Source organism: Protomyctophum bolini (genome assembly GCF_963924005.1).
Source record: "Protomyctophum bolini genome assembly, chromosome: 17".
Lineage (NCBI taxonomy): Eukaryota > Metazoa > Chordata > Actinopteri > Myctophiformes > Myctophidae > Protomyctophum > Protomyctophum bolini.
The window spans coordinates 22,743,249-22,758,750 of NC_137878.1; the positions used below are offsets into that span (position 1 = coordinate 22,743,249).

Sequence of the window (15,502 nt, forward strand, 5' to 3'; positions counted from 1 at the left end):
GTAGAAGACATTTTTTGAATCTGATCTCAGGTCAAAATGGGGTAACAAATTGCCACCGAGGCTGATGCAGGAGCTCAGGTGTTTGCTGTATGATGAGGCCAGGCTGGTGGAGCTCAGCTCGCCGCCAACCACTGACAGTACTGTGAGAGGTGGGAGGAGAGGCCTGACCCAGGGAGGGAGGGAGGGAGGGAGGGGACTGTCTGCCTCGAGCGCATGGAGCTTCATTCACACTGCTAAACACACACACACACAGGCAGCGCAGAGGGAGTAAGAGAAAGAGAGAAAAGCGTGCGGACCTGAGCTAGAGGACGAGGCGAGTCCACCCCCAAGTAAGTTGTACAAATTGTGTTTTTGAAATGGAAAGGTTCCGTTGTTATAGCGATTGAAAACGGGTAGAGGTGTGTGTGTGTGTGTGTGTGTGTGTGTGTGTGTGTGTGTGTGTGTGTGTGTGTGTGTGTGTGTGTGTGTGTGTGTGTGTGTGTGTGTGTGTGTGTGTGTGTGTGTGTGTGTGTGTGTGTGTGTGTGTGTGTGTGTGTGTGTGTGTGTGTGTGTGTGAGAGAGAGAGTTTGTGCATGTAGTGTGTGTCTTGTCTGCGAGAGTGCATGCTTGTGTTTGTGCATTATGGGTATATGAGTGTATCACTGTGCATGCTTGTGTGTGTGTGTGTCTTCCTTTTCCACAATCTGGAAATGGATTTCATCTTCTTAAAGTGAAGAGCAGCTCAGCATGCTCACTAGCAGCAATGACTAGCCTGTTTTCCATGCAGTGTATCTACCGTATATTTGTATCTAGGGTATATGTCTTTAACAGTTCTGACTCGTTCACAGTACACAATCCATTCCAATCGACTTTATTGGATTAGCACGTTTAAAACAACAGAGTTGAAACAAAGTGCTTGTACACTAAAAAAAAGTAAAATACCAAGGGCAAAAACAACAATACATAATAATAAACAGGGCAACAAAAAGGACATGTGTGCAGTGGAAACAGCACACACACACGCACACGCAACACACACACACGCAACACACACACTCACACTCACTGTTACACATGTTTCTGCTGATGTGAACCACATGTTACACACATACTGTACACTACACACACACACAGACACTGTACTGGCTGTACTGTCCTATAGGGCTTCCTAGCTACAGACACACACACAAATGAAAGAATAGAAAGCAGGAAGGTGGGGGCGTGCGAGGGAGAGAACTTTTAGTAGGACAGTGTGGGAATGTGGGAACGTTGTTTGATACAGTGTTGTAACAGCAGACTGAAGCTCAGTCAGCCATCGCAGGTCCTGGCTTCATTCTTCACTCCTTTCCCTTTTTTTCCCTCTGTCCTCCCCTCTCATCTCGTCTGCCTCAGTTGTATAAAAACTAGCAATGACTGAATCCTCCCCATTGTAATTGCAATGCCTATCGTCCCTTGAAATGTTGTTTTATTCAGATACTGTATATAGAAATGAATGACCCCCCCCTTCCTATTTTTTCCTTTCTTTCCAGCCCCCCGCCGTCCTTCATTCCCTGACCTGACTGATCTTAATGTTGTCCCAGGTGGTTTCGGACGGGGAAACAGTTTGAATCAAGCGAGAGAGAAAGGGGGACAAAGGGGGTTCCCACTTCTCAGTATACCCCGAGAGCTGTAAGGGTGGGGTGGTGGTGGGGGGGGGAGGATACAGATCCCCCCGTGGCCCACCCAAAGCAACAAGCCGGGCGGGGACAAAGAACCAAGCTCCAGCACCACCAGTACCACCCCCCAGGGTAACCCCAGCATGTCCCGGAGGAGCTCGGCGGGTGACCTGGTACCCAGGGACATCTCTGAGATCCTAGCCCGGGAGGGGAAGGCCCAGCGCGGGCCGAGGAAGCAGGCCGGCTCCCTGGGGCAGGCCTTCGGCTGGCTGAAGGGCAGCCGCAAGAAGAAGAGCACAGGCAACGGCCTGAACGGCTCTGGGATAGGAGTGACGGAGGCAAAGCTGGGATATCACAACCACCACGACCCCGGGAAAGGTGAGTTAAGATCCACATCTGTCTGTCTGTCCGTCCTTCGGGACAATAAAGATTATCTATCTATCTATCTATCTATCTATCTATCTTCTCCTCTGCTCTCTCTACAAGATGGTAAGGTCTCATTGTCACTTGATCACCATCATGAGATCATCCAAATATCAGACTGTTTGGGCTCTCTCTCCATGGTTATAAGAGTAGTGTTTACCAATTCCTCCTGAATGCAGAATGAATTTCCTCTATTAAGGTCAACTTGAGGTAAACGGATGACTCACTTGAGCAATGTGGACACTACAGTTGTCTTATTGTGCGTGTTCGGCAGGATGATCATTTTGTTTAGTTTATGATGGCATGATGATATTGCGGCTAATTTGTGTGTCATTTGCAGTTGTATTTTATACAATCATAGAAAGGTCACTCAAATGAATGTTGTCATCGTGAGGTCACTCAGGTGAATGTTGTCATCTTGAGGACATCTTTCTTTGTGTCTGAATGGTCGAATCCCCCTCTTGAATGTACTGATGCACTTGCTTGGTTGGTGGCACAGAGACATTTACCCACAATCGCCACTTCCTGTTTTTCTTCCATCTCTAAAGCTGCCCTCCTTTCTCCTTGTGTGTGTGTGTGTGTGTGTGTGTGCGTGCGTGCGTGCGTGCGCGTATACTCGTGTGCGTACGTGGATGCGTACGTGTGTGTGTGAGACACGAGACATGCAAATGCTATGCCTTTTCTGTCTTCTGTCCAGCAAATCTTGGAAGCACAAGTTCATGCTCTTTTGTTGAATTTCCATGTTTAAATGAGTGCGTGGCTGTGGCTGTGGTCTGTAGTTGTTCCCCGTGGAAGAGGCTTTCAAAATCCCTTTTTATGTCTTGAATTGTGGCCTTCCACAAGGTCTACAAGGACTACAAATAATAGACAGTGACTCTGTCTCAAACCACACAGATTAACTCGAAATAAAGCTAATATTCCCCAGGCATGGAATGTGGTGGAATCAGATGTAGGAATGTATGGGAAACACATTTATTTATATTCACGTTTCCCACTGATTGTCGTTTTTAACATGGATGGACAAAGATGGCAAAGATTTAAAAATAAAATATGCACGGAAGACAACCTATTGTCAGATGCAGACATTTATATATGACCCAATGACCTTTCACATGAACTTTAACCTCCTTTCTGCAAGAACATGTGGTCCGTTCTTCAGGGTCGTCCAATTATTTTAAATATATATACATACATACATACATACACACACAAAAAGAGCAGTGAGTTGATCTGAGGGGATGATTTGTCCTTTTCATTCAACCAAGGTCAGTTGTTCATGTTGTGTTGTTCCGTTTAATTGAGTTTTTCCACACCTGCGTGTGTGTGAATAGGCCGTCTTGTCTGAACTCCCTCCCGGTTTCCTCACTGCTCTTTGTCAGGGAGAGAGAGAGGGAGAGAGAGAGAGAGAGAGAGATAATGAGACAGAGAGCAAGAAAGGCCAGTTCCCACCAGGAGACGTACAATACATCAAAACCTTTATTTTCCTCTTTGTTCACTTCATAAAAACCCGTCGGATGACTTCGCCGTCCCGACCTGACGAGACCAAGACTTTGCCTCTTTGCCTGCTTATTTTTTATTACCACACAACACGTGTGGTATAATCACCACACACACACACACACACACACACACACACACACACACACACACACAGATGTACATTGTCAGAGTCACAGATCCATTTGGTTTCATTTTGTTTGCTCTCGGACTATAAAAAATAAATGAACATTGAACACTTTATATGGTTCCCATTTGCTTGAGTCTGACTGTTACTGCTTGGTGACTGCACCGCGGCATTCAGCTAAGGGTTTTATGTGCATGGTGCTTTGCGTGCATTGTAGTCCTGTTTCTTGCGGTAGATTTACATTGGCGCTGTCATTCCTGGAGACTGGCTAAGCTCTGACTGCAGCTATAGGGCTGTCCAGCAGCAATGTGCCCTCTGTAAGTTATAGAGAGATTCCTCTAATATGAAAAAGAAAAGAAATACGCTTCTTTGATGTGCTGGATTCCTGGGAGCAGAGAGAGAGAGAGGTTGCCAGACTTGGGCTAGAGTTATGCGATGGAGAGAGGAGATTACATTGAATCACAAAGCTTCATTCAGCTTTGAGAGGACTCTTTTTTAGGGAACACTCTCTCAATGCTTTTTTAATTAGAGCAACAACTACACACACACGCACACACACACATGCGCGTACACATCCACGCACACACAAGTACACACACACACACACACACACACACACACACACACACACACACACACACACACACACACACACACACACACACACACACACACACACACACACACACGTACACGTGGGTGCAAACACACAACCACACTATGAACTACCTACTCATGGAAGCACAAAAACGCATGCACGCACACACACCTCTATTTCTGCCTCTTTCTTGGTCTCTCCCTTCTCTTTGCCTACTCATTACGGCATATTACTGTTTTTCATTTGGTTTGCAGTTTACTTATAACTGCCTCTATTCAGTACAATTGTGGGTGTGTTTATCTTAATTGCTTATTATGTAGTCAGAGTATGGTTTAAGCCTACACACGAACGTGTGTGTGTGTGTGTGTGTGTGTGTGTGTGTGTGTGTGTGTGTGTGTGTGTGTGTGTGTGTGTGTGTGTGTGTGTGTGTGTGTGTGTGTGTGTGTGTGTGTGTGTGTGTGTGTGTGTGTGTGTGTGTGTGTGTGTGTCACGGTTCCCCCATGTCAGAGAGTATCTCTGTGTTTGTGTGCTACAAGCACACTGCTAGGGCTTAGGACGGCGCCGACCCAACACTGGCACTCATTACATCACCCCCCCCCCCACACACACACACGCACACACACACACACACACACACACACACACACACAGACACGCACAGAGCCTCTGCCACTACCTGCTTTGTCCAGTTACAGCCCCATCTTCAGTTCTACTGGCTGTTTCAGCTGTGAGGTCATTCAGCACAATCCCCGGGATTCCATGCACTAGTGTGTATGTGTGTGTGTGTGTGTGTGTGTGTGTGTGTGCCTGCCTTTGTGCGCATTCACTGCTGCGTGCGCTTGTTGTAGCGTGCATTTCACTATGTCAGACACACGCAGACACAGAACCTCATTCTGTGTCAGAATAAACGCTCGACGTGTGGGTTCACCAAGCCCTCGCTTGCGCGCAGATTACAGACCAACGGGGAAGAGTAAACAGCGCGTTCACTCCTCGGTAATTGGCTCTAAATTTACACAGCGCTCTATTACAGGCCACACGCTGCCATCCAGGAGGAGGAAGGCACACGGAGAGAGAAGCAGTGGTGGGAAAAGTACTTCAAGGTTTTACTTAAGTAAAAGTATCAATACTGCAATATAGAAATACTCCGTTACAAGTAAAAGTCCGGAATTCAAAATGTATACTTGAGAAGTATTGGCATCAAAATGTAGGCCTACAGTGTGTGAGTGGCCTCACAGCTAGAAGGTCCTGGGGGCGGGGTTGGCGAAAGGGCCTTTCTGTGTGGAGTTTGCATGTTCTCCCCCTGTGTCCCCTAGGGTAGGTACCCTCACAAAAACATGCAGTAATCCTGGTCTCTAAACTACCTCCCTCCATGGCCAGCCGGGGTGCCTGATGGAGGGGAAAGGAACTGGTCGGAATAACGTGTTCCTTCCACGCGCTACATCCGGCCGGGGAAAATCCCCCCTGTCAGGTGAAAAGAAGAAGCTTGGACTCCTCATGCATAGAAGGAAGCATGAGGTCATTCCGCTTCTTTCAAATGATCGAAATGTATTGTACTGAAGTGGGTAATGCATGTTTTGTTACAATAATCAAAATCTGCAAAGTAACTATAGTAACTAAAGTTTTCTAATAAATGTAGTGGAGTAAAAGTACAATATTTGCCTCTGAAATGTAGTGGAGTAGAAGTAAAAGTAATGTAAATTGGAAATACTCAAGTAAAGTAAAAATACTTCAAATGTACAGTGGAGAGAAGTGCAGAGAAGGCGTGTGTCGGACTAGAAAAAGGGAGGGGACGTGAATGTTTAATGCTCTCCAGCCACACACATTGTCTCTCTCGCCGTGCCCCTGGCCTTTAGACGGGCGCAGGTCATTTCACCTGTGTAAACGAATACCTGGAAACACTCCATTCATCACTCCGCCTCCGGAGGTAAACGTCACCCGGGCAACGGGCCGTTTCGAGGCGCGCACGACAGTCTGTTTCTGCACGGTGACACGAGAGGTTGAGGTCATAATGATTCTGTCGTGATGTCACAAAGCGAAACCCTACAGTCGCCATTGTCACCTTTTTCCCACAGTGGCATTGCACTTCCAAGGGGATGATGGGGGGGAATTAAAAAACTTCAGTGCACTGTGCCTACACATGTTGTGACCGGAGGTTCTTAATCCACTGTTGTCCTACTGTCCAGTTGGGATTGTGTTGAAGTCCAGCGCATTTTAGAGCTTCAATTTCGTGAGCCATGAAATGTTGCACAAATCTTGTGGTTGTCTTTTTGGCATTGTTAATATTGTATCTGTGTCGTCCCAGCCTAGTACCTATTGTTTTACCCGTTTCTCCCACATATTGTAAACCACATTTTTCACATGTGATTAAGTAAATGCAGTTGCTGGTTCTGGCTGTTATTTGTTGTTTAATCTCTAACACGCGTTTTGGGGGGGGGGGGGGGGGGGGGGGATAGAGCACGGAATGGAAGATGATAGCATGAGGCCATGACCCCAGCTAGTTCTGTGTTCACGATGACAGCCTATTGACCCCACCCTCAAGAGTCTAGAAAAAACTGGGAGGATTGTAGTTGCAAAGTTAGCTTCATTAACCTAACCAATGAACCCCATATACCCTAGCATCCCCATTCTGGGCATCATGTCATAATTAGGCAAACGTTTGCAACAGCACGGTGAAGACAAAGTATGTAGGGTTTAAGTTGTTATAAGATACACACATTCACATAAATGGTATCATAAATGGTGTATTTAGCGCTTTACATAGATTGTGCATTACATTCAACTATTCACACACATACAATACACACACACGCGCACACACACACGCACACACACACGCACACACACACACACACACACACACACACACACACACACACACACACACACACACACACACACACACACACAAAGCACATGCTTATACTATAAATGGGCAGGGCTAATTGAAACCACTGTCATCTGTGTTCCAAACACGGGTGTTTCTTTTCCAGAGGTATACTGTTTATGGAATGAAAGCTAATGGTTTGTTTCATGAGACGCGTTGAGAAGTGTGTTTGATGTGGAGACTCAGGCAGCTGGGAGACATCAGTGTGGGACTGAGGGGAGTGGGTGACTGACTGTGCACACTACACTACAGTGATTTTTCCCTAAAGAGAGAGGGTGCGTGTGTGCGTGCGTGGTGGTGGTGGGGGGGCGGCGGCTGCCATTATGTAACCATAAGTACTAGATACACCTGTTGAGCACTGTTTATCTGATACAGCTGTGGAGGATATAAGCTGAGTGCAGATCCGCCAGCAACATGCCGCAGACGTATATGTTTTCCATCCATGTGATTGTGTACTGTCTGTTGTACATGCCTATGCAGTTGTGGAAAGTAACTAAGGCTACTTAACATTTACTTAGTACTGTACTTAGGTATGTGTACTTTACTTGATTTTGCCAATTTTCCAAGACTTTTACTTCCACTCTCTATACATCTCAGAGACAAATATTGCACTTTTACTCCACTTTATTTATTTGAAAACTTTTGTTACTATAGTCACTTTGTAGATTTTGATTATTGCGGTATTCCAAAACATACATTTAGGCCATTTGAAAGATCAGGCTATTTTCAAAAGATTTTTTTGAAAATGTGTGAAATGGGACATATGCATAATGATTTACTTACTTTACTTTACTTACTTTACTTTTGTACTTTGAGTATATTTTGATACCAATGCTTTTGTGCTTTTACTTTGTACTCAAGCACATTTTGTATTCTGGACTTTTACTTGTTCTACAGTATATTGCAGTATGTATTGATACTTTCACTTAAGTAAAACATTTAGGTACTTTTTCCACCACTGTGCTTATATGTATGTCTCAGACTGTCCGTCCCTTTCTCCTGAACGAACATATGACATCATACTGTCCGTCCCATTCTCCTGAACGAACATATGACATCATACTGTCCGTCCCATTCTCCTGAACGAACATATGACATCAGACTGTCCGTCCCATTCTCCTGAACGAACATATGACATCAGCAGTATTCAAAGTATTCAAGTATTCTCCTGAACGAACATATGACATCAGCAGTATTCAAAGTATTACATTGTTTTACTTGACTAAAAGTACAAAAGTATTGGCATCAAAATTTGTTTTCAAATGTATAAAATATCTTTTGATATTTCAAATGGACGTTATGTATATAAGGCATGAAGTGGATAATGTATGTGTATAATTAATAATAAATAATAATTAAAGTAACTAAAGTTTTCAAATAGATATTTGCCTCTGAGATGTAGTGGAGTAGAAGTAAATGTATTGGAAATTGGAAATACTCAAGTAAAATACAAATAGTACTTAAGTGAATGTACCTACTTACTTTCCACCAGGAATTCTGTCAAGTTTGCCACAAACATCCACTTTGACCCATCAATGTAACTTTTTAAAGTTATTATTATTATTTGTATTGATGTCCAAGGTCACTGTGACTTCACGTCCGTCCTAATCTCATGAGCGCGAACACCTGGGGAATTTAATTTCATTGGCACAGGTATCCACTCTAAGGAGTATTTCCCCCCCAAAAATAATTTGATGAATGGCAGACTGTCCGTTAGGACAATTATTGGTTTAGGAATCCGACAAAAACTAAAGCATCGACATGAATTCAAGGCTTCATGAGGTGTGTAATTGATAGAGTGATGAAGTGATTCTAATTTGGCTGTCAAGATTTCTTACATGTAATATATTACACACATACACATTTCACCAAAAGTACAATAATTCTGGGCAGACATTGATGTAAATGGCAGCTGTTTTGAAGAAGCCACAACTTATGACCACAACTGTATTTCTATTTAATTTATTATAAATCTAATGTGACATCCTGCTATTTCTGCACATTTTACCCCATTCATCTGTGGTCTAGCAAAGTTTACATCATTGCACCTACCATGATTCATTGTTTCCCTAAAATAAGTGGATGGATTTTCTTGCTCTGTCATAGCACTGATATGCCACACGAGGTCAGTGCTGGGTAGTTATTTGCAGAGTTTGGAACAGGGATGTGGTTTTGAAGAGCTTTCACTGCATTTTGGATTTAGAGTGAGATAAGTGTGATATCTGTAGCCAGGCCAGGCCAGGAAGACACAATGGAAGGATGGCAGTGACACAGTTCATGAATTGAAATCACAGATGTGACTCGACATTCTTAAAGAATCTAGTTCAGGTTCCTGTAAATGAGCCCCCAAGGCCTATGCTTGACACATGATGCACGCACGCATGCACACATACACACACACACACACACACACACACGCACACGCACACGCACACGCACACACACACACACACACACACACACACACACACACACACACACACACACACACACACACACACACACACACACACACACACACACCACAGTCCAGTAAGCAAACGGGTGTAGAATTCCTGACAACCACATTCCTTTATTCAGCAGCTTTTGACAGTATGTGCACACACACACGCATGCTGTACAGTACATGCATTATTTGCATGCCTTCAGAACACACACATACTGTACATGCTCTCATTGGACTCACCACCACCTCCTTATCCATGTCCCCTGTATTACTGTATTACAGCCTGTAATATCTATTTCCTGAAAAATGATACCGTGGCTTGGTGACATGCACACAAATAAATGTGTGCACGTGCACACACACACTCGGATGTATCTAGAGCATGTTTGACGCATACATGTGTGCGATGGCTCACTTGTCAAGTGCAGAGACAGCTCGGCACCACTGACACACACAATACACACAAACTCCTAGCAATCAGTCTGAATCTCCTATAACTGTGTAATGGATGTGCTAGCATGCCCTGATAGCCCTCTATAGTAGCAATGGGTGTGGTTGAGATGGAGCTGAGCATAATGGACCGGCATCTGTGAGCATTTTCATGAGCGCCCATTTACGTTTTCAATGGACTGTTTATCTCTTTCTGTCTGTCATACACACCAACAGACAGACAGACCACACATGCGAGCTCGCTGTTGCTCGCACACACACACACACACACACACACACACACACACACACACACACACACACACACACTCCTCCCTCTCTTTAAATTACAGATCGATTCTAGTCTTGGAAAAAACGAGAGGCCATAAATCCTCCATCTCTCTCCCTCCCCCTGCCTGCCTGACTCTCTGTTTCTGTCAGTAAATCTGTCTGTAGTGTCGTTTCATCTCAGCAGCAGCAGCAGCAGGCGGCAGCCCCCTGTCTTGACTGTTCACCATCATCAGAGTGACCACGATCATGTCGCTGCTGGTGATGTGATGGTGTCACAGGGTTGAGATGGAGCTGATTATGTGATGGTGTCACAGGGTTGAGATGGAGCTGATTATGTGATGGTGTCACAGGGTTGAGATGGAGCTGATTATGTGATGGTGTCACAGGGTTGAGATGGAGCTGATTATGTGATGGTGTCACAGGGTTGAGATGGAGCTGATTATGTGATGGTGTCACAGGGTTGAGATGGAGCTGATTATGTGATGGTGTCACAGGGTTGAGATGGAGCTGATTATGTGATGGTGTCACAGGGTTGAGATGGAGCTGATTATGTGATGGTGTCACAGGGTTGAGATGGAGCTGATTATGTGATGGTGTCACAGGGTTGAGATGGAGCTGATTATGTGATGGTGTCACAGGGTTGAGATGGAGCTGATTATGTGATGGTGTCACAGGGTTGAGATGGAGCTGATTATGTGATGGTGTCACAGGGTTGCGATGGAGCTGATTATGTGATGGTGTCACATAATGGTGATTTTGCATAAATCTGTGAATATTGAACACTGTTTACGTCTGTGTGTTGTTTCGAAAATATTGATCCAATGAAAAGTAGCAAAAAGCGCTTCTGACAAAACCTCTCAATTCCAATGGACCCTCACACTGTCTGCTAAAGCAGCTAACTCCAGCACCTCTCCCCCTCTCATGGAAGCAATTGACAATATATAAAGTCACAGCACCAACTTTGATGAGGCAAAACAAAGGTTTTGGAGTTAAAGGTGGTTTCTTCCCCACAGCAGAGACATCTATAGTGTAGCGAACCCTCGGCTGTTTGCTTCCTCACATCCCCCATCCTTTTACTCAGTGGTGGAAAGTAACTAAGTACATTTACTTAAGTACTGTAAAGCATTGTGAGATCAGCCATTTTCAAAAAAATTATATTCATTTGAATCTGCATAGTGAGTATACTTTCTACTTTTGGTACTTTAACTACATTTTGATGCCACTACTTTTGCACTTTTCCTAAAGTCAATTTTGAATTCAGGCCTTTTACTTGTAACGGTGTATTTCTATGTATTGATACTTTTACTTAAGTAACAAATGTGAGTATTTTTTCCAACCCTGCTTGGTGGGAGCACCTGCTGTAACTATCACTGAACCCGCTGCTCATCCCCATCCTTTAACCTCTCTCTGTCACTCCATGCAGTGCACATACTGTACGTCCTAATATGATGTTTTCAATTACAGTATGGCTCTTCTCCTTCCTCCGTCTCTCTCTCTCTCTCTCTCTCTCTCTCTCTCTCTCTCTCTCCCTCTCTCCCTCTCTCTCTCTCTCTCTCTCTCTCTTTCTCTCTCTCTCTCTTTCTCTCTCTCTCTCTCTCTCTCTCTCTCTCTCTCTCTCTCTCTCTCTCTTCTCTCTCTCTTTCTCTCTCTCTCTCTCTCTCTCTCTCTCTCTTCTCTCTCTCTCTCTCTCTCTCCGTGTCTCTCCCTCTCTCTCTCTGCGCCCTTTAAGAATCTCTCCAGCCTGACCTCGTTTTATTTGACGGGCTACGGGAGCAGGGTCGCCCTGCCACTGATTGACAGTAGAGGTCATGACATCATCAGTGTGGGACAGACCCCGATTAATCACAGGCTAGGCGACGTCTCTGTGTGGAGTCATCACATGGTTCTGGTGCTCTAGATCTAATGCTAATAGATATTTCTTCATTAAATATGTATGAAGTCATGAGATGCAAGGGGGAAGGAATGCGCTTGAAACCACTTGAGAGCTATTTTATACTTTATACTGCCAAACTTTCTATTTATAGTGACTCATAGGAATAGACTGGTGACCACCGGAGAGACGGGTGACAGCCGGAATGTAGACGGCACCCGGGTGAGCAGTATGGGTTAGCACCCCAGCCTGTGTCCTCCGTGAGGAGGAAGCCCAACAGCCCTCGGTGAGGCCTTTAGGAGGGCTATGCAAGCAGCAAGCGGAGCCGCAGCAGCACCATTTCCCTGCGGAACCATTGCCCACCACTCCTGAATGAAGTGTCTGGTGCTGGGACTCTGGTGCAACGCACAGGTCCTGAGCCTGGTGGGAGCAGGAGTGGACCTGGTGAGACGTAGGAGGGGCCCGGACAGGAGACAACCCACAGAGCCAGAAGTGTACCTCCCAGCCCTGGCAGAGTAGTTCTGGAGTAGTTCCAACGGATTGTGTGGCCCTGGTTTTGCCCTAGTGAGGGGTATGATGTTGGAAGACCCGAAACCCTGTTGACCTCAGGATACATCACTGAGGATACGTCCCAGGTGCATCCATGCGATGTATTTTTGAGTGGTGCAACCACTCCAAGGAACAGCAATGTCTGTGTCCGTGTGTTGTTCCGTGTGTTGTTCACCCACCTATGTGACGTTAATGAGCACCAGTATATGACCGAGTACCAGTAGGGGCGCTGTTGTGCCAGAAACAGAGAGAGGGATAGTGCTGCACTGTTGCCTGCTAATGAGAGAGATAGAGATAGGTGAAGGGGGGGGGGACCTATCATAGCCTTGAGTGGTGCTATACGCTATAGACTGACCTATCATAGCCTTGAGTGTTGCTATACAGTATGTGCCGTGAGCTGTAATTGTGAATCGGCTCATTATTGAAAGTTTTTGAGAATCTTTGAAAATGTTGACCTGACATGCCCAAATATACAGACCGCCACAGGTCGAAAGTGGCTGAAAGCTATGAAAGGGTGACAAAAACAAATACTGTATATGTATCATTTCACACCTCATCCCAGTGTGGCATGACGTTGCACACGCTCTCTCTCTGGAAATGCTCGCTGTGTGTGAACGTTGCCCTGAGCTCTTCCTGCTTCCATCACCGTGCTGCTTATAGAACCACCGCTGGAATGCCTTGGTCTTCTCTGTGTTGCATCTCTGTGTTGCATTGCAATGATGCCTAAATCAACCTCAGTATTTCCTTTTAGGGCATACAGCAAACAATGTCTGTCTGTCTGACTCTTCGTTGTTGCTTTTTTATGCGTGTGGGGGTGGGAGGATTTGCGTGTTTCTGCATACTAGTGTACTCTCTATACTACAACTTTTAAATGTGTGTGTGTGAATTAATGTACGGTATGTGGAGACAGTACATGTCTCCATGCATGTTTTGTGTGTATGCATGTGTGTGCGTGTGCATGTGCATTGGGATAGTGTTGTCATGTCAAGGACAAGGTGCTGACAGGTGTCATTTTTCCAGATCGGACAGTAGAGTTGGTGCTTGTTGCACTGCAGTAGGCAACAAGTAGCCTTTTTCATTTTATTTTAGAAGGATTAAAGTGATCCACCTCTGTGATCCAGCTCTTTCCCCCGCAACCCGACTACGTATAAGCGGTTGAAGATGGACGGTTGGATGGATTCAAGTGAGATTCATTGACCCTATGTGTGGGAGCGACTGTGTGATGTAAATAGTAAATAGATATTTATTTATTTTGGATAGATACTTTGTCTAATCTGATATATATTATAGTCACTTTGTAGCACTTACAGGGAAATTCTACTAAATTGTAATTGGAGGTACAAGACAGTGCTGTTATTGAGCACACACAACATTCCCTAACATAAACTTACTCTGTTTTCGACAGCTGTGTGTCACACGCACACACGTGTGTGCGTGCGTGTCTGTGAGAGAGAGAAAGAGAGTGCGTGTGCGTGCGCGTGAGTCTGTGCAAGAGAGCAAGAGAATGTATGAATAATATAGCAGTATGTGTTTGCTCCTATATCTCGTTGTGTTGACAGGATCTGTCACACCTGTGTTTATAATGCTGTCGTGAAGACAACTGGTTAATGCCGTTAAAGTCACAACACAATCAGGCAGCAGGAAGTGAGTCAGTGAGTCACCAAATAAGCGAGAGAGAGAATGAAAGAGATTGGGAAATATCTGATGACCTAAATGATAACGATAATAACAATGATGGATAATGAGAGTGTGTGTGTGTGTGTGTGTGTGTGTGTGTGTGTGTGTGTGTGTGTGTGTGTGTGTGTGTGTGTGCGTGCACTCGCTCAGCTATATACTGTACAGCGTCCGGAGGAGGAGAGAGTGGGAGGGGCACTCACTCACACATGCTCAATAACACACACACACACACACACGTACGTGTGGTGTAGTAGTGAGTTTCTCAGTGTGGACTCTGCCTTCGCTTCAGCGGCTGGATGTACAGGGCTGGGACAAGCAACAAACAGAGTGTGTCTGTGTGTGTACGCATTTTGACAGTCAATCATATTCAAACGAGGTCAGTGGCTCTTTAGATGTTACTCTACATCGGGATGAGCGCGCGCGCGTGTGCGTGCACAAACCAGGGTTCCCGATTCAGCCAGAAGGAGTATATACTGTAGGCGTCTGAGGCGTGAGATCTGCTAGGGTTTGGCTCCTTCTCGACTGCGTGTGTGTGTGTGTCAGTGTAGGACTGAGTGAGTGTAGGGACTGGGGGAGAAGACGGGAAGCACCAGCAGAGGCGACACAAACCATCCAGATGTGATGTATGGACACCTCTTGATCCCCGGGATGGTGGTGGACCCCCACTAACGGGGGGTGAACGGATTAGCACTACCCCCCCCCCCCCCCCCCCCCCCTGCAGACATGGGGAACAGCGTGCACAAGAAGAAGCTGGTGCAGGTGGAGGAGAAGAAGAAAGGCTCTTCACACCACCCAGCCACCCCCAGCCCCAAAAGCCCTGTAGGCTTTTTCTGGCTGTTCGGCCGGCCGGACAAGCTGAAAGCAGGTACACGAGATGATGATGACAGAGGCGGTTTTGACAGACAGAAAATGTAGTTTTAGTCACACTTTAGTCAACTGAAATGTTTTAGTGTTTAGTCTAGTTTTAGGACGACTAACTGTCATAAGATTTTAGTCAACTAAATGGGCTTTGATGGTGCTGTAATGACTGATTTTAAAGTTGGCTGCATGCTGAAAATAGCAGATCTACAAGCTCAC

The 15,502-nt window shown here is 45.4% G+C and overlaps 1 protein-coding gene across 2 annotated transcripts in view; it reads left to right on the top strand.

Annotated features, from left to right (window-relative positions):
* Window positions 1-208: 208 nt before the first annotated feature.
* The window catches only part of nhsl3 (NHS like 3), a 53,862-nt gene continuing 38,568 nt past the window's right edge, over window positions 209-15,502 (top strand). Inside the window, exons 1-2 of one of the 2 annotated variants that reach the window (XM_080787475.1) lie at window positions 209-329; window positions 1,509-2,012. In XM_080787475.1, coding sequence (XP_080643601.1) covers window positions 1,778-2,012 — 235 coding nt within the window. In that variant the 5' untranslated portion in view covers window positions 209-329; window positions 1,509-1,777. Of the gene's footprint in view, window positions 330-1,508; window positions 2,013-14,676; window positions 15,291-15,502 lie in introns of those variants that run through there. The other variant, XM_080787476.1, reaches the window with a different exon arrangement.